The sequence below is a fragment of the Xenopus tropicalis genome, chromosome 2 (genome assembly GCF_000004195.4).
Source record: "Xenopus tropicalis strain Nigerian chromosome 2, UCB_Xtro_10.0, whole genome shotgun sequence".
NCBI classification, from domain to species: Eukaryota; Metazoa; Chordata; class Amphibia; order Anura; family Pipidae; genus Xenopus; species Xenopus tropicalis.
Window position 1 is genome coordinate 136,692,376 of NC_030678.2, and position 19,625 is coordinate 136,712,000.

Genomic DNA, 19,625 nt, shown 5'->3' on the forward strand with positions numbered 1-19,625 from the left:
TTCAGGCCAGATATCGGTCGGGCAGGCCCCTCGTTTCTTCCCATACACGGGCCGATTAGCTGGCGAATCGGTCCAAGGGACCGATATCGGCAGCTTCTATCGGCCCGTGTATGTGGGCCTTTATTCTTATTGCTCTTGTGCTCTCGCCTATACATCTTTCTATTCTAACTTCTTATCTGCTGCCTGCACCCAGACTGCAGTTAAAGGGCAGTGACCCCCCAATTTTGTTTAAAAACAGGCTGCCCCCTTCCCCTGTACCTGGTCTTAGAACAAGATTAGTGCAGAGTTTGCAGCCATCATGACTGCCCATACATGCAAGGTCCAGGTTTCCTTCAGCTGATCACGGGCTAGGACTATGCAATCTGCAACCAGGACCAAAATGTCCTCCAAGGCACATGCTCCTGTGCAAAAAGAATACAGCAAACCTTAATTCCCCCACAAACACTTGCCTATTGTCATTACTTGCCTTTTCACACATTTTCCAGCAATTGGGATGGATCACTCAATGGGATAGATGGCTCCTCACTAGCTGCCAGTACTGTACAAGGTTTCTATGCATTTCATAATTTGCCATGTTGCAGCTTGTGTTCCTGGGTAATACTCTGAGGTAAATCATGTCTCTCCTTAATATTATTTTTTTAAGTATATTGTACAAAATAAAATTCCAAAACATTTTTCAAATTGTTTTAATTTATTTACTTTTGTGTTTTCGGAGTTATCTAAATTTTCGTTCTGCTGCTCTTCAGCTTGCAAGGACAGGGCAGGTTGCCAGGGCCCCTCCTTGCCTAGCAACCAGGCAGCATGTTAATCATCTTAACTGAAATAACAGAATATAATTAAGCATATTGACACTGGCGCTGTAGCCCGATAATCTCTAAAAAGGTTAAGAAAAATAAATTTACACTTTAGTTAATAAGGTGAACTTCTCCTTTCACCCAGGTTAAATACAGAGGGATAGCAGTGCCGAACGCTCCTACAGGAGAATAACTAGGCCTAGGCATCAGCTGATTTGTTCAGAAGTACCAAGCTACAAACAAGCAACGATTTCCAAACTCCAAATACATTTTCCGTTCAGTCGCCGCTTACTTGCCTGCTGCTCCGCCCTGTGGTGTTACGTCACTCGTCCTCCTCTCATACCATTGGGTGGTTAAGAACCGTTTTTCAGTCGTTTTCCTGTTCCTTGGCCAATCAGAGAGCTGTGCTTTTTATGAACGGTGTTTTGTGTGAGGTGTGTGCGGACAGCTGAGCGTGGGCCCATAATAATGTAGAACCGAGCCGCGGGCGAGAGTCTGCCTAATCTTGCATGTGGATGGTCCGGCTGTGTCTGTCCCGCAACAGCTTCAAGCGGGTAAGGGGGGGGGGGGGGGGTTGGAACATCGTTTTCAGTTAGTAATGGCCTTGATCGCAGTATGCTGGGTGTTTGCCTGCGCCGAGTAATAGTTCAGCATAGTAGTGAGGCAGGCAGAAAGCAATCCCAGAATAGTGAGAGTTACTGCAGGCGGGCACGTCATTCTGCCAGTGATCCGCTTCCCTGCGTGGGGAGACACTGCATGGCATGGGGCCAGGTCAGGCTGGGGCTTCGTATGGGTGAGGGGCAGGTAGCACAAGATGGGGGGGGGGGGGGGTAGGTACTAAGTGGATTTTTTTATGCCAGCCCAACCGCAGATTCAAATTATGGTCCAAAACATTGAGAAGTTGGCCAATTCTGTACAAATATATTGAATTAGCTCACTACATAAGGCCTCACTTGGCCCTGTACATTCCTGGGCCCCACTGCAGCAGTAGGGTCTGTCTCTTGTGTAGTTACGCCCCTGGGCCCCACTGCAGCTGTAGGGTCTGTCTCTTGTGTAGTTACGCCCCTGGGCCCCACTGCAGCTGTAGGGTCTGTCTCTTGTGTAGTTACGCCCCTGGGCCCCACTGCAGCTGTAGGGTCTGTCTCTTGTGTAGTTACGCCCCTGGGCCCCACTGCAGCTGTAGGGTCTGTCTCTTGTGTAGTTACGCCCCTGGGCCCCACTGCAGCTGTAGGGTCTGTCTCTTGTGTAGTTAACGCCCTGGCCCCACGCACTGTAGGGTCTGCTCTTGTGAATACGCCCCTGGGCCCCACTGCAGCTGTAGGGTCTGTCTCTTGTGTAGATACGCCCCTGGGCCCCACTGCAGCTGTAGGGTCTGTCTCTTGTGTAGATACGCCCCTGGGCCCCACTGCAAGCTGTAGGGTCTGTCTCTTGTTGTAGTACGCCCCTGGGCCCCACTGCAGCTGTAGGGTCTGTCTCTTGTGTAGTTACGCCCCTGGGCCCCACTGCAGCTGTAGGGTCTGTCTCTTGTGTAGTTACGCCCCTGGGCCCCACTGCAGCTGTAGGGTCTGTCTCTTGTGTAGTTACGCCCCTGGGCCCCACTGCAGCTGTAGGGTCTGTCTCTTGTGTAGTTACGCCCCTGGCCCCACTGCAGCTGTAGGTCTGTCTCTGGTAGTTACGCCCCTGGGCCCCACTGCAGCTGTAGGGTCTGTCTCTTGTGTAGTTACGCCCCATGGCCCCACTGCAGCTGTAGGGTCTGTCTCTTGTGTAGTTACCGCCCCTGGGCCCCACTGCAGCTGGTAGGGTCTGTCTCTTGTGTAGTTACGCCCCTGGGCCCCACTGCAAGCTGTAGGGTCCTGTCTCTTGTGTAGTTACGCCCCTGCGGCCCCACTGCAGCTGTAGGGTCTGTCTCTTGTGTAGTTACGCCCCTGGGCCCCACTGCAGCTGTAGGGTCTGTCTCTTGTGTAGTTAACGCCCCTGGGCCCCACTGCAGGTCTGTAGGGTCTGTCTCTTGTGTAGTTACGCCCCTGGGCCCCACTGCAGCTGTAGGGTCCTGTCTCTTGTGTAGATACGCCCCTGGGCCCCACTGCAGCTGTAGGGTCTGTCTCTTGTGTAGTTACGCCCCTGGGCCCCACTGCAGCTGTAGGGTCTGTCTCTTGTGTAGATACGCCCCTGGGCCCCACTGCAGCTGTAGGGTCTGTCTCTTGTGTAGTTACGCCCCTGGGCCCCACTGCAGCTGTAGGGTCTGTCTCTTGTGTAGTTACGCCCCTGGGCATGCTCATTAACTCCCTTCACTCAGCCTGTCTGGGCAACTTTGACTCCTCGCTCACCTTCTGGCCATATTAACACCACTGTCAAAACCTGTCACTTTTTCTTATGCAGTATTGCCATAATCTATCCCAAGCAACAGCTAAAATGCATGCACACAGTTTATCATGCCTAGATTACGGAAACCTATTAATGACCTATTAACCTATTAATAACGCGCATCTCTCCCTACTACAGTCTGTAATAACTACGTCTGCCAGAATTCTCCTCTCACCCAAGAGAGTACAGGCCCTGCTGTTGAAGTCCTTATAATGGCTTCCCATAAAACAAATAATTACTTATAAACTCATAAACTCTCTCATAACCTTCAAAGTCATTGATTCCTCTGCACCACAATAGGCTATTTTGCCCCACAATGTAAATACATTATATTTTATCTATATATCAAGACCATACAATATATTTACCCCCCTATTGTAAAATATTAAGGATAGTCATCGAGTAGTTCCATATAAAAGCACAAGGCCATAAACTGAGTGCTTTTAAGTTATAAAATGAAGGCACATTTATCTGATTGTACATGAAACAATATATCTTCTTTGTGCAGGGAAAGTGCAAAGCTAATCTGGTCCTTGCTGCAGACTCTACACAGGAGCATAGTAGGAGAAGATGCAGGCTGTTAGGGAAGCTCATGTGGGAGGTGAAAACAAGTCCTTTGTAAAACAGAAGAGCAGCTGGGAAAAAGGAAAAGAAAATTGCATGGGGCCACCAGCATGTCGTCCACAAAGCAAGGAAAAGCAAACCATGCAAGAAAATATCCTGAAAATTCCTCAGAAAAGCAAACTTCCAGTACTTGCAAAAACCAAGCCACCCCCTGACTTTCAGAAAATGCACCAAGTGTGGCAGAACCAGTTTCAGAAGGTAATTCATTATCTTTTATTGATATGGAGCTGTCATATTCTGCTGTGCTTTACAGAGATTATAAATCATGTTCCAGTGGGGCTTACAGTCTGTGGTCCCTATTTCATTCACACACACACACACACACACACACACACACACACACACACACACTCACTGTGGGCAGTTTTATCAGGTGCCAGTTAACTTGTCTGTATGTTTGTCGAGTGTGAGGTGAAACAGGACTATGGTGGAGAACAGCTACTCAAGCAAGGGGAAAATATAACCAACTCCTTGCAGATAGTTCCTTGGTTAGAAATGAACATAGGACTCCAGCAAGGCCACTTTGTGTCAAAATAGGGGATTATATAGCAAAAGGCAGTAAGTGACAAGCCATAGGTAATCCTGGGTAATTGCACAAAAATGCTAAAGAAGGCATTTTCATGTGATTAGCTGGGATCACTGGATGTGAAGTGTTTTGCATGCAGCGATTCCAGTTGATGGGGGTGCTTTATTGCCCACAAGATAGATAAGTGTGCTGTCTGACAGGTCCCTTAGAGTAAGTGCATCCCTCTTACTGCCAACCCAAAATCGGCAAATGCTGTTCTGCTCCAAACTACCGAACTGCAAAGTTTTCCTACACTTAGCAGTTTCTAGAATGTTTCTGAAGTGTCACAAGGTTTTACACAGCATCTTATCTTTCACACATCCTTACATACAAAGTTAAGTCATCCAGAATTATAAATGCCCTCTAAACAGTGCGATACCTAATATGTATAGGATTACCCAACTCTGTGGAGAGATCCCAAAATGAAAAATGTGCATACATACTGGGGGTTGAACATCATGGACTCTTCTTTTGACTCAAATAAACTATGGGACATTTATCTGGGGAGTGTGTAGTTGCACTGGAGGAGTGCTGGAGGTACAGATAACAGCAGACCTGTGGTCTCCACTTGTCCCTGCCTCTGCTCATTTCATGAGGGTGGGGTAAACAAAGGAGAGGCTTCCTGATCTGGAAGTGCTGCAGCTCTCTGATGCCTTTTTCTCCACAAAAGGGACATAATGTGTTCTGTGACAACTAAAGCTTTTATTTATATATAGGTCTTTTACTATTAATTTTCCATTTTGACTTTGCTGTATGTTGCTATATCAAATAAGCCTTATTTGAGTGTAATGCCATCTTTCATTTATATACTGGTACCTGCTCTGCCTCCTCAATGGGCAGGGCCAAGCGTAGTTATGTAAGTAATGACAGATTATGATATCGTGTTGGGTCTGGGTTGGTGAGGTTGATTTTTTTTTTTTTTTAAATTGAAATTTTAATGTAATATTCTTGATCTAGTTTCCACAATCCCCTTAAATACAGCAACATTTCTTTTTACAGTAGAAAACTGAAATGTGCAGAATATTAATTCTATTGCAGGGAGATTCAGACTTTTGTCTTTTTTAATAATTGTCCAAAGCCCCCAGTTGCCCATACAATCTTCTCTATATATCTACTGTTTTTGTTTTCCTGTAGGGTAAAGCCATCTCTAAAAAGTCCTGCACCCGTCCTCGGCCTTTCAATTTGTCTCAGAAAGGAGACAAGTTTCGCATAGCATCAGTCACTGATGTCGGACACCCTGTGGCAACTTCCTCCAACATGAAATCTCCTGTCGCAGGCCTTACAGGTCGAGAGCCATTAAGTGAAGTTTTTCATGGACAAAATAACACAGCCAATTCAAAAGGTACTTTGTTTTTTTTAAGGATTAATTCAGTATCCATAGTTAAGCACTTAGGGTACAAGTCTTATTCTAGGAACAGCTTGTGTGTTTGTGATCAATCAACTTCCTTTGTGTTATTCCAGTTTTGGGTTGTTTAAGACCTATTTATAAACTGGTATTGTGATATATAATATGGGAGGAACTGTCCTAAAAACATAATAAATCTAAAGCCAGAACAGACACTTTACTAGTTCTCTCTCATGATCTGGCATACTGGTGCCAATACTTGCTGTCCCAATGAGTAGTAAATCTATATAAAAAAAAAAAAAAAAAAAATATATATATATACAGGAATACAGAGTGAAGAATAAGTTCATTGTTATTGTGTATAGTGCAGGTTTAAAAAAAACAAACAAAAAAAAATGTATGGATGCCATCCTTTCTTCACTATGCAATTTCTTGCATTGTTCAGATGGTTCCACGATGCACTTTAAAGCTGACCCTGCAGCTCTTAACAGTATCATTTTTAATGTTGGGATATCTACTGCTGGAGGAGCAACTGGAAAACTGAGCTTGGCACAGAGGGTTCCCATGAGAGTGTCCTCAAATGCGCATCCCTTCAGTGGCAAGAACATAGTAAGATATAGAAAACCATTGTTGATAATGAGTAGTAAATAAGAGATGTCTATGTTTCTGCAGTATGTTTAACAGTAAAAACTGTCTTGTAGTCCAAATAACTGTTATTGTCTTTATTGCTTATTTATTTGTTTCTAAAGATGGTCCGAAATTCCATGTACACAGCACCGTGCAGCTATCCAGAAAGTATGCCGCGCTTCTCCTGGCTGCCAAATAAGGGTATGTCTTAGTAGCAAAGATGCATGTGTAGTAACAACCTGACACAAGACTTATTGTGGTTGGAGAAGATTATAATTATTATGGTTATTAACATATTTATAAAGCGCAAACATATTTTGCAGCGCTGTACAATACATTCAACATACAGAATTGCATACAAAGTAACAAGTAACTGATACAAAAAGTGAAGAGGGTCCTGCCAAAAAGCTTAAAATTCAAAATGAGTAAGTGAATTGATTTCTGATCCTTTAAAACTCTACTGTTCCTCTGCAAAGATCTGCTCTCCACAATGTAAATTATACTCATTGTTTAGATAAAGTGGCTATTTATGAACATAGGTTTTAAATTAAACAAGTAAAGTTGCTTTTAGCAATTTAGAAATGAAAGCAAAGATTGATCGGCTACTAGGGAACTATTAGCACTTATTATAGTAAATCTGCCCCAAAATTTTTGAATTTTGTTCTGCAAATTGTGTATTGAGAACTCCTGAATAAGAAAATTGGCAAATGAGCCTGACCTCATTTTGAAATGGGAACATTTATACATTTACAAACCTTTTCTTTCAAGTGATTGTAAATGTATTAATATTGTTTTGACTTTCCTATACAGCTACTGAGCCAAGGGCCCTCATAAAACAAAAGAATCAAACTGAAAACCGACCCCCTGATGTGAGTTTGCATGAACATGCAACATCTAGAGAGGAATGTGCTATTCCATCCCAGGTCAGCCACGGTTTTTTTGTTTGTTGAATTTAAACTTGTGATAGGATGATTTATAAGGTATGTTGAAAACTATAAGGGCTGTGACAGATATGGAGATTAGTCACCGCACGTCAAATCTCCCTTGTTGCGGGTGACTAATCTCCCCGAAATGCCATCCTACTAGCTAGAATGTAAATCGCCGGTGGGATGGCATACACGGCGCCGCGATTTGCTGAAGTCGCAGAAGCTGCCTTGAGAGGAAATTGCGACTAATCTCCCTGTCTGTCACATCCCTTAACCTTAGCTTAGTGCCTTTGTAACAAATGGTGTTTGATTTTTTTTTTTTCTTGTGTACTCCACACTCCATAAAAATAAAATATTTTGTTTGGTATATGTTCTTTTAATCAGAATATTAAAAAAACTCAAATACAATAGTACCGTTTCCCATAGTTTCCTTTACAAAATTTTTTTTACTGAGTTTTGTTTGTTGTGTTATATTTACAGTACCTTGTCAATGATGGTAGCTAAAAACCCCTGGCCCTTGGTTTCCAGATTATAGGTTCCATTTGTATAGTGATAGGTGGGTGGGATTTAATATGAAGTCACATTTCACTGCCCACTCATAACCCTAATCTGGATTTTCCCACATTCCAATTCTCAAGACTGTAACATGGCCACATAGCAATTGCAGGATGTGCCATGAGAGGGAGCCAGCTCAGCTCACAGGCCAGTTGCCTCAGCTGCAAGACAACAATTGAAAAGCCATAGTAATGGAGTGGTGCCAAGAAAAGACCAAAAGGAATACATTACAGTTACCACTCTAGTTACCACTGTCTATTTTTATATAGAAAATATGCTTTTGCTTAAAGTATTTGTCTCCTACTTTTGTTACTGTGACAACTTTATATGCTTGGCAGTGCTTTAAAAACTGTAATCACTTTTTAGACTTATCTCAAAGTGTTTTATGACTTGCTTCTTTGTAGGTTAATTCAGTAATTCAGCAGATGACAGTACCTCTTCATACACCTGATGCTAGCAATGAGATCTTTAAGAAGCAGGAGGAGGGACCAGAGCTAGAATTGCCAGAATCAAGGTATGTGTTTTTGTATTATACTCTTCTTTAGATAGGTCTGTGGTGTAGTATTGACAATATTTCATATTCTTTGTAATTCCAAAACACTCAGATGTGAATTGCCTGTTGCTGCAGCAGAGATTTCTGATGAGGAAAAAGATCTGTTAAAGGAGCCCACTGAAAAACCAAGTGCAGGTGATGTTTAATTCTGTTGATCTCATTACATGCAGCACTACACTTTTTCTCTTTGGGAATCACAAAATATATTGTGTTGCAAGCCTTCCTGATTGTTTTTTATATTTCAGATTCTAAGGTTGAAGTCTTTGTAGCAGATTCACAAGCCTTGGCCAGTATCCTTTCAAATACTGGGGAAACTGGTCTTAGTTGTGGCAGGGTGAGTTTGGCACAAAGAGTCCTTGCACAGAGTAGAAATATGCCCAACAGAGGGAACATGGTGAGTCTTGTGTGAGAGAACATTATGATCCAAGTACAATTGCAAACATTTTTTTTTTATATATATTTTCATGTCTACTTTATTGCCTTTGCAGGGCAGTTCTGGGTCTCTAACTGGACAGGTTACACCAAAACCTTCCTGTGGTCGTGTATCTGTGTTGGCTAAAGGTAAGAGAACTGTGACCACTGGTCATAAATTCATAGATCAAGGCATTGTAGATCACAAATATTGACTTCTTCATTTTCATCATCTTGGAGGTGTGAAAGATTGCCAGTGAAGTGAATGGAAAGCAATTCCTGGGTGTCTTGTCCCCCCAGCAAAAGCTACTGAACACTTGTGCAACAATATGGCTATAACTATTGCCCTAACTAATGCATTGAGTTTTCCTCAACACTTTTCAGATACTATGCTGAAAATGTATTACATTTTTAAACTTGAAATTAGACATAAACATTTGTAAGCTCCAGCCCCTAATTTGCCCCTTCCACTTAAAATTTTTTTAAAATAAATGTTTCTTTGCTCTTCCCTACAACAAATTATAACTGGAATAAATATGTCATTGGACAAAATACATTATTCTATATATTTCAATGCAGTTCTGGAGGTGTCCCTATTAATTTAGTATATTTTTATTTATATAGTGTTATGTGTATGGAGTGCTGTACATTTAAAACAAATCAATAGAACAAAAAATGGTCAGTCCAATAATACAGTATAAATAAACACAAAATACAGTTACATTCAAGAATTATTGCTGAAAGTTAAAGAAACAAATAGGATGTCTCTGCCTCATAGGGGTTACAAGCTAAATGATTTATTAACGACTATTACTGGCAGTATGAAAAAGACTTTGAATTGCGAATACATTTACAAGTAACTTTAGAACCACTGAAAAATGTTTATGAATGTGTATTGAAAAAAATGCTTAGTTATTACTAAGTTACTATTACTTTTTATTGAGCACATTTACAATTTTGAGTTTACTTCCCCACTAAAACAGTATCTTGTGCCAACTTGCACATAACAGAACCAGTATAAACAAGGCCACCAGTGTAGAACAAGTGCAAATATGTACATTCGCAAAAGAAACTATAAATATATTTACATTGAGAAAAGTGTGGCTGTACCTTTTCTTGGAAAAGAAAATATTGACTTTGCAATAAAGGAAGAATACATTCTTTTGGGTGCCATGCAAATCAGAGGCTTGGTCAAGATACACACGGACAGCCTCTCTAATCTTTCATGGTGTATGATGCAGGAAAAGCTGTCCACTTGTGCCAAAAGCCCATGTCCTGGTATTTGATCAACTTTCTAAATTTTGTCAAGAAAATCTTACTGTCAACTTGTGGCAAAGAGAGTGGTTTTTATGTATGTACAGCTTGGGAAAAACACAGCTTGTCTGAAACTTTTTTCATCTTCTTTGTTAGACTCTGTCTTCAGCTCTTGCCGCATTTCTAAGAATTCTCAGACTCCTACAGATTCGCCAGTGTGCTCTGCTAGACGAATTCCTCATGCAAAACCATCAGCAAGGGTTTGTATTTTTTTTTATTGCCAAGGCCTTCTGTTCGCTGCTTGGTTGTTTTCTACAGATTTTTTTTTTTTGTCAGGTGATACTGAAAACACCAAGTTCTAAAGATACAATTCCCAGTAGATATTCAGTTTGGCATTATGTTAATTATTATGATAAGTTATGGCAATGTGATTTTTGTATACTTTTCTATAGCTTTTCTCCCAGGAACGTTCAGTCACTTTTAAGAAACCCATATTCCCCAAAACACCACGTGCACTAGCTCTAGAGATGGCAAACAAAAAGTTGGAGGCCAAGCAAACTGATCTTCAGGTAGGTAGTAATTTGCCCCATGGTAATACCTCTGGTGTCTTCAGAAAAATGTTTTGCTTTACTGGAGGTTTTAGTATGGAGACTGCTTAATTCTACGTTTCTCTGATTTTTGCAGAGCTCCACTAAGTCCACTGTGAGATGGGCAGATCAGACTTCACCTGCCCCTGTTTTGTGTGAAGATGAACCCCCTATTGTAAGTTACCATGTATGAGTGATATACTGGGGAATTTGTATTTTCAGGTGTTTGCCATGAAAATTGACCTCATCCTGTCCCATCATGAATAAAACAGCTCACTGCTCACATTTTGACTGCCATGTGTTTGCCTCTTTCAGGAATGTGTTTACATGTATAGAAAAGACAAGAAGGTTCACTGATGCTTGTGACTGTTGCCACGTTGTGCATACTTAGCATTTCTTTGTTTAGGAATGCCAAAAAGCAATTGTGTATTGTAGATAAAATTTTTAACTACTCCATTTGAGTAGGGTTCAGTTTGTATCTCTTTGTTGTTCCCTAAAGGTGCAGTCAGCTGTTAGTATTTATATAGCTCTGAGATACAAATCACTTAACTGAGCTAATACATTATTCTTAACGGTCTTTGCCCCAAGGGAGCTTACTATTCCTGTCACATTTCACACATACTATGATCAATTTAGTCAGGAACCAGTTAACTTGCTTGTATGTTTTTTGGTGTGTGGGAGGAAACAGAGTACCTGATGGAAACCCATGCAGACAGTGGGAAAACATGTAAACTCCTTACAGATAGTGAGTGCCCTGTCTGGAATCGAACTCAGAAGCCAGGCACTGAAAGGCAGCAGTGATACCCACTGAGCCAATGTGTTGTCATTATCGAAGGGAAACGTAGTATGGTACATTATTACTTTAATCGAGTGCTAGGGCAGGGATTCCCAACCTTTTTAACTTGTGAGCCACAATCAGATGTAAAAAGTGTTGGTGAGCCAACAAGCATGAGAAGTTCTTTGAGGATGCCAAATAAGGGCTGTGATTGGCTATTTGGTAGCCCCGTGTGGCCTGCTGGCCTGCAGGAGGTTCTGCTTGGAGTAAAACTGTGCTGTACTGTCTCTGTGCTTCCAAAACTTACTTCTAAGCCAGAAATTTAAAAATGGGCACCTACTTTGAGGCCACTGGGAGCAACATGAAAGGGGGTGATGAGCAACATGTTGCTCACAAGCCACTGGTTGGGGATCACTACACTAGGGAATGGACCTGCACAGTCCGCAACATAACTATCCGTAAACACTGCCGTAGGCTCTTTCATGTTACACTGAAATCTTAAGGATGAAGTTACATGCGGCATTTTTCAATCTGGATAATGGGAGTCAGTGGGGGTATACACTGGTGGAGCAAATGCAGTGTGTGCCTTTTGCTAAAAAGGCTAATTTCACTTGGGGAATTTTTCTGCTTCCGTTATTGTCTGGAGCCTTTATAGCAATTTAGAATTTTAGCTGTGTATTTTTATGCAGAACCTGTTAGCAAATGTTAATACACATTAAGTTAAAAAGAAACATAATGTTGCATTAAGAAAAATATGTTTTGATTGCAGATGTTTCTTGGCAAGTGGAACATTCTTGTTTGCTAATTATATTCTTTCACTTTTCACTGTAATGCATAGTCTTCTCATATCAATTTACTCAAGTCATTTTGAGAATGTAATTCTACTCACTGCTTTACTAGTGCATCCTAAGCCATGAGTTATATATATTCCAGCAACCTGTAGCAGTTGCTGGACAACTCCCAGCCTCCTTAGCAAAAGTGGTGGAAGTTATATTCTAGCCATACAGTTTTGAAATTCAGTGTTCAGTATTTGTAAGCCACTAAAATTTGCCATTGTTAATTTTTTTTTTCTTTTGAAGTGTTAATGAGACAAAAAACCATGGCTTTGTGTTACTTGATTTATTTTAGGAGAAAGTGGTACTCCGGCTGTTCTCAGATGGTGAAAGTTCAGGAGATACAGAAGAGGGAAAGGTGAGCAGAGTTGCAATTAGGCCCAGACAGGCAACTTGGTTTTTCATAGCTCAAATTAACACTGATCAGAGCTTGAGCCACACCATTAGAACACCCGCACCTCTAATTTGAAACACCAACAGGGACCATAGTAGATCTATAGGGAGCTCCAATAACCCCTTTATTTTTGAGCATAATGCCTATTTTTAGCTCAGAGTGAAACCAGCACCATATATTATTTGTTATTGCCTACAAAACTACGGATGGTTTCACTTATGCTATATGTCTCCTTTAACTATGTGTTGCTCCTGTCTGGCATGGCACAAATTCCATAATTCCATATGTAATAAAAATTACAAGGTTTGCCCAGGTGCAGTAACTTATAGCAGCCAGTAAGATTTACTTTCTAAATGTGTGACCAACAATGCTGCCTTCTGAGAAGCTGCTGTACTTCACTAGACCTGTAGCAAACCTTGCACCTTTTATTATGAAACACCAATAATAATTTTAAAAGTATTCAGACCATTGCAAATATAAATTTGGCAAACTGAAAGTATAAATAAAGGCTGGCATTGCTGTACTTTACATACTAGACTAACTTTAACAGCACAGTGATTCAGCAGCCATGCTTCTACATATGTAATGTCTGCTCCCTATGTATGCATATGCTCCTTGTTCTCTGGCGGTTGTTTTGAATCCTAGTTAAGGGGTCTCCAAAAATCATATTGCTGGAAGGTTACACCTGTCATAAAAGCCTATTCTAAAGGCATACTGACCCAGTCAAAATGTCTACCAAATAAATGCACATTTACAATTTAAAAACCCTGTGAGTGCAGATTTTCTTTCCAACATTGATGTGTGCATGTGTAAATATGATATGATTCAGACTTTAAGCTCGGGTAACTGACTGCAGCTACTGGAGACTTATTCACTTCTACAGTAAGTAGACTCTGAAACAGCAGGAACAACCCTACCCATGTCTCAATCCCTTTATAGAGTATCCATGGCTTATAAATTTTTTGCAAAGATGCTAAAGCAAGACCTGACAACTGATTGGCAGAGAGCTAAAATATATTTGCAGTCTAGTTAAGTGTTCACAGCATTAAAGGAGAAGGAAAGTCTCAATCACTGGGGGTAGCCAGAATGTTAGGCACCCACCCAGTGATTGTGATCACTTGCCTTAAACCCCCGGCCTGTGCTTCTGTTAGGAGAAAAGTGCACCAGGTGGGGTGTATGTGAGCTAGCGTTCCTTCTTTAACACTTTAACAAAAAGTGGGTTTTTTTGCTCAACTGCGCATGCGTTGGCCCCGGGGTTCTGAAGAAATAAGACAGGAGGAAGAGAACCGGCCAGGGGTATCAGGTAAGCAATTACAATCGCTGGGAAAAGGGGGTGTGTGGTCTGATCACCGATGTGAGTGCTTGCACATCCTAGAGCTCTGCCCAAAACCCCGGGAAAAATCCTGATCTACTCACCTATACAGATACGGAGTCAGAAGAGCCCACTTGGGCACCCCTTCCACAAAGGGGCATTAATAGGAGAAAATTCATAGTAGAAAATCCCAGTAAGGATATTCCAGCCTGTCCAATCTATATCTCCACAAGCTGCTTTTGTTTTTTTTTTGTTTTTTTTCCCCCAAGAGGGAGAAGGCCATTGTTTTGGCAGATACAGAGTCCAGCAGGCAGCTGTTAAGAGGGGCTGGGTTGCCAGCCAATGTCTGTGTATGGCAGCTTTAAAGGAAAAGTAACACTAACATTTTTTAAGTAAAAAAGCTATTCTACCCTGCACCAATAACTGCCCTTTCCTGCAAACCACTTAGTATTTGAAATGCTTTAATAGAAAATACCTGCTAAAACTTGGCTTCCTGTCAATTGAACTACGGCGATATGGGGAAGGAAGGAGCAGCAACCACTATGCGACAATCGATTGATTGAGCCTAGCCTTTCTGTCTAGGAAGGAGTCAGGCTAGGCACGATCAAACGATCGTTGCATAGTGGATGCAGCTCCTTCCTTTGCCATATCGCCAAAATTGAAGGAAGCAAAGTTTTAGCAGGTATTTTCTATTAAAGCATTCAAAATACTCAAAAGTGGTTTGCAGGATAGGGCAGTTATTGGTGCAGGTTAGAATAGCTTTTTTACTTAAAAAATGTTAGTGTTACATTTCCTTTAATGTCAGATACCTGATCAAATCGTTCTTATGATTAAACATTTATTGAGAGGGAACCTTTAAAGGAACAGTAACACCAAAAAATGAAAGTGTATAAAAGTAACTAAAAGGTATTGTGCTGCTGCCCTGCACTGGTAAAAGTTGTGTGTTTACTTCAGAAAGTCTACTATAATTTATATAAATAAGCTGCTATGTAGTCATGGAGGCAGCCATTCAAAGGAGAAAAGGCACAGGCACATAGCAGATAACAGATAAAACACTATTGTATTCTACAGAAGTTATCTGCTATGTAACCTGTACCTTTTCTCCTTTTTTCCAGCTTGAATGGCTGCCCCCGTGGCTACACAGCAGCTTATTATATAAATTATAGTAGTGTTACTGTAGCAAACACACCAGTTTTACCAGTGCAGGGCAACAGTGCATTATATTTTCATTACTTTAAAGCTATTTCATTTTTTGGAGTTACTGTTCCTTTAAGGGCATAGTGGCTGTTTTGTTTAGAGACTAATTTTTATTTTTTTTTGCCAGCAGGTACCTGGATCCACACCTAAGCAAGTTACGATAGGGGTTGCTGCTGCTACCAGCATACAGAGCAAGAAAGACTTGGTGTCAGAGAGCTCAGCTGCTAACCATGAAGCCACAGCAGCAGTGTATTCCCAAGCATTGTCTTTGCACCAGCAGTTTGCATCATTGTGTACAGCTAATTGTGCAGAGCAAACAAAAGCCAGCTTGCCTTTATCATTTCTTGCCCATCCAGCTGTGCAGGCTTTGCAATCAAGCACTTTGGGTAGGATATTTAAGCTACTAGCTGTATTTAAGACTCATGCTTCACATTCAGTATTTCTTACTTTAGTATTTATGTACTTTATTTCATTTAAGGGGACGCTGTCATCTCTCATTTTCAAAATTCCAATTTTCCTCCCTCAGGTTCTCACTCTTTATCTCACATAGCACGATTACGCCTACATGCAACAGTGTCGGCTAAGCAGCGGTTTTGGGACACTTGCCTAGATGAGGAATGTGCTTTCTACACATCTCGGGGGCCCAGTGGAACACACAGGAGCTGTATTGACCCTGTAGCTTTTACTTTGGAAAAGCAGGAAAATCTGGTGAGTATGAGGCATTGGAACAATCTTTTTGTGGAAATATTACCAATTATTTTTCCTATGCGGCTAATAATCTAAGCCCTACAATAATTCCTATAATAAAATTACACAAAAGCCATGGGTTAACTGTAAAAATACAGTTATTGGCTCTTGTGTATTATGTACTTATAATACACAGCAGCCTTGAATATCCTGTAAAATTATAGCCTTATAAATGGTGTTTAGCTACATAATTTGTTACAGGATTCAATGAAACTTGTATTTTATTAAAAAAATGTAAATTCTGCAGTTATGATAAATATTAGAAGTCACCTTGGAGATCTGTATAAAAGCAACTCTGCCTTTACCTCCTTGGTGGCTTCTAATATTAGTATTTATCAGGGCTTACAGTGCTGTATTACTTTGCGATATCCTTTGTCACATGAATTTCACCTTTAGCAAAATTCTTCCAATGCTGAAGTAGTTCCTATAATTTAAATTTTTGCAGCAGGAAGAAATTAAACTTAAAGCCTGTTTTGGTTATATTTACAATAGAATCGTCCCCTACGCTCTAGATACACGAAACTGCTTATGTATCCAGTTTTGTGCCGAATTCGCTCCATGTGCCTACACCCAAGCCAACGCAATAGCTCCTGGTGCAGGCACATAAATAAGTTTTTGGAGCATAGAGGCGGATTTGCCACATCTGGTAGGAGCCTTATGTTCTTTTTTTAACAAGGGTGTGTAATTGCTTATATATAAATAGATATCTACAAGTTAAATGTTGCAGTTAGCCCTCATATGCTTAAATATTACCAAGGACCATTTTTGTGTTAAGATATTAGCCATAAAGTGTGAGGCATGTTATCCATCTGCTCTCTTAGTTGCTGCAAGTTTAGGATAAAAGGAATAGCACCTGGTGATCTGCAGCTTTAAGGGTTCACCTTTAAATTAACTTTTAATGTAGTGTATGAAAAATTGCAATTGGTCTTAATTTTTTGTGTGGTTTTTGAATGATTTAACTTTGTTCAGCAGCTATCTGGTTGCTAGGGTCCAAATTATCCTATTCCTGTGTTATGAATAGGAGAGGCCTGAATAGAACAATATGTAATTAAAAGTCTTTTGGCTGCTGGGGTCAGTGACCCCTATTTGAAAAATATGAAGACCAACTGAAAAGTTGCAAAGCATTTCCATTCTATAACATAAAAGGTTTAGCTAAAAATGAACTACCACTTTAAGATCCTTGGATAAAAAGTAACTGACTTAGTGAACCATCAGTGTCCCGCTGTCTTCTTTAAAATGAGTTTTACCGAATGCTGGGCAGTAGGAGTATACAGCTAGTACCTAAAGCTGAAACAAATGTTTTATCCTACTGTCAAACACTCACTGATTTTGTTATTGGAGAAACAGACATTAGTACCTCATTCTTTCCACTATGTGACCAATATTATTGAGTACATATGCAGGTTTTAATAGTAACATATATTTTGGCCATAATAGATCCGATAATGACAGTATTTGTAAGGCATTTATATCCTGTCTAAATCAGGGCTCAGAATGACAAACCAATATACTGTCCAAATAGTTTCATACTATTTTTGTATAATTATTTGTTGTTTCTTAGATGCTGCTGCTTTTACCAATCTCTTGCTTCCTTTTTGTCATTATAGCACTTTATTCCTATTCCAAGTGGAGAGTCCTGATCTTTTTAGATTTGCCTCCCTTGCTCATTCTGCACACGCTGCTCGCTGGCCTGAGACACTTTTAGCCAGGCTGAAGAAAGGAAGTTTGGAAATAGCTGCCCGGAGCAGATTTGGAACAGTAGTGATAAAGTTGCCAAATGAATTTGTTTCCATTTCTGTTTGTATCATATGCTCTGTATATGTACAATGTAATTTTTGAGCAAGATAATTCCCAATTTCTAATACCTTTTAATGCGTATTTAAATTTTATATTCTTTAAAAATAAAACACTATTTATACACAGCAGTTGTGCTTTAGTGGTGCAGTAAGGAAAGCAGATTTCTAACCTGTGATATTTTTATTTGCTGTGGTTTCAGCCTAAATACCCTTTATAAAACACATTTATATTTTTATACGTATTTCATGAGAAAACAAAGAATATTTACTTGGATATCATCCCTATGGGAGTAACACATGCTGATGCATATATGTTCTGCCTCTAGCACATATTAAGTTAAAGGGGACCTGTCGCACTGAAAAATAATTCCATATCATATAAGTGTTATTACCTTCAGGCTCCATGTTGTGGAATCATTTTTAAAATTGCTTCCTCTATAGTTGTAGTCTTCCTTTCTTGCTTCACAAGTAGTAGAGGAGGGAAGGAAGGAGGGAAGACTCGGATAGGCAGAAGATGTTTTACCAGTGGGTTTGATGCCTTAACAAAGTGTGTGGTAGTGTAATGTATCTCATTATCACTTACTCTTGTTTAGGGAAAACTATACCCCCAGAATGAATACTTAACCAAAAGATAGTTTATATTATGTTAAGTGACCTAACTGGAATATATATATATTGGTTAATATTGCCCTTTTACATCTCTTCCCTTGATCCACCATTTAGTGATGGGCTGTGTGCTCCCTCAGAGATCACATGACCAGAAATAATGCAGCTCTAACTGTAACAGGAAGAAGTGTGGAAGCAAAAGGCAGAACTCTGCATCCTTCCGGGGGATTTTTGTGGCTGCAAGTATGCCTAGGCCAATCTTTTATATATTATATAACCTGACCACTAAAGTGTTGGCACTAGTGAAGATATTTGCAAAGTTTATATACCTATGTGCAAAGAGATGCAGTATATGTATATTAGCATAGACAGAGGAATTCACTAAAAAGCTTGCAATGTTGGAACATGGATGAATGCAGTGTGTATGGATATAATATAATATAATATATAATATTATATATAATATTATATAATATATAATATTATAATATATAATATTATATAATATAGAATATTATAGAATATATAATATAGAATATTATAGAATATAGAATATAATATATTATATAATATAATATATAATATAATTTAGATATGACTGAAGAGTGGAGGAGACTTGTACTCTGCAGAGATTCAGTAGTGGGGTGTATGGCTGGTGTCAGTGTCAGACCTGTTCTTCACTTCACCCCCCCCACCCACCGCCCCATTCTCTTTAGCATGCACCACATCTTCCCTGTTTCATTCCAGCCTGCTGTCATCCATCGCAGATTAATTGTCACCCTGATTTCACTTCCTCCACCACTGACAGAAAACTAATAAAGAAGTGAACACGCAGTGTGGATAGATCAGTGTCTCTGTTTTTATGTCCTATACCCCCAGTTATTTAAAGTCCTCCTTCACTTTAAACGTTCATTGGAACAATATATTGTTCTGTAGCTCTCTGTAGATTAGGTTATCATAATTGTTTTTTACAATGTCATTGTGTGGCATGGCCGCTAGAGTCATTCCTGTGTTGTCCAAAATACTGTTATTTAGTAAGGAAATCTTGCCACTGCCATTTTGGGTCAGAAGCAGGTAGATGCATTGACTGAATGTTTCTTGTGTTGCCAATATGCCACTTTTTGGTGTAAAATATGGATGCTGTCCAGCAGGTGGCACTATAACATTATATTTCATTAAGAATGTGAAGCAAAAGGGCAGATATTGAATAACAGTCACCCATGAGCTGGATGACATTCTTAATAGATGATCCAGTATGTGAATCATTAGTGAGTCCAGAAGCGTCTCTGGTTTGGAAGACTATTGGCAGTGCATTATGTGAAGACTATCCTGATTTCCAAGTAAATAATAAAGAGAAATC

The 19,625-nt window shown here is 40.2% G+C and overlaps 1 protein-coding gene across 4 annotated transcripts; it reads left to right on the top strand.

The window, feature by feature from the left end:
• Positions 1-1,153: 1,153 nt before the first annotated feature.
• Positions 1,154-17,785, top strand: troap (trophinin associated protein). 4 transcript variants are annotated; one of them, XM_004911861.4, is made up of 17 exons: positions 1,154-1,348; positions 3,667-3,980; positions 5,482-5,689; positions 6,138-6,301; positions 6,442-6,520; positions 7,130-7,242; positions 8,205-8,314; positions 8,406-8,488; positions 8,599-8,747; positions 8,842-8,914; positions 10,175-10,278; positions 10,471-10,587; positions 10,703-10,780; positions 12,509-12,571; positions 15,244-15,502; positions 15,667-15,824; positions 17,471-17,785. In XM_004911861.4, the coding sequence occupies exons 2-17, from the start codon at positions 3,729-3,731 to the stop codon at positions 17,501-17,503; spliced, it is 2,043 nt and encodes a 680-aa protein (XP_004911918.2). In that variant the 5' UTR covers positions 1,154-1,348; positions 3,667-3,728; the 3' UTR covers positions 17,504-17,785. The 4 variants fall into 4 exon arrangements, with proteins under 4 accessions (XP_004911918.2, XP_004911919.2, XP_002935156.3 ...); XM_004911862.4 differs by having other exon boundaries at positions 15,247-15,502; XM_002935110.5 differs by having other exon boundaries at positions 1,155-1,348; positions 15,643-15,824.
• Positions 17,786-19,625: the final 1,840 nt, after the last annotated feature.

Excerpts from the sequence above, each read along its gene's own strand:
- troap (XM_002935110.5), top strand. The coding sequence starts at position 3,729 with ATGCAGGCTGTTAGGGAAGCTCATGTGGGAGGTGAAAACAAGTCCTTT. Across the intron at positions 3,981-5,481 it reads GGCAGAACCAGTTTCAGAAG|GGTAAAGCCATCTCTAAAAA; the intron begins GTAATTCATTAT and ends GTTTTCCTGTAG. Across the intron at positions 15,503-15,642 it reads TTTGCAATCAAGCACTTTGG|GTTCTCACTCTTTATCTCAC; the intron begins GTAGGATATTTA and ends TTCCTCCCTCAG.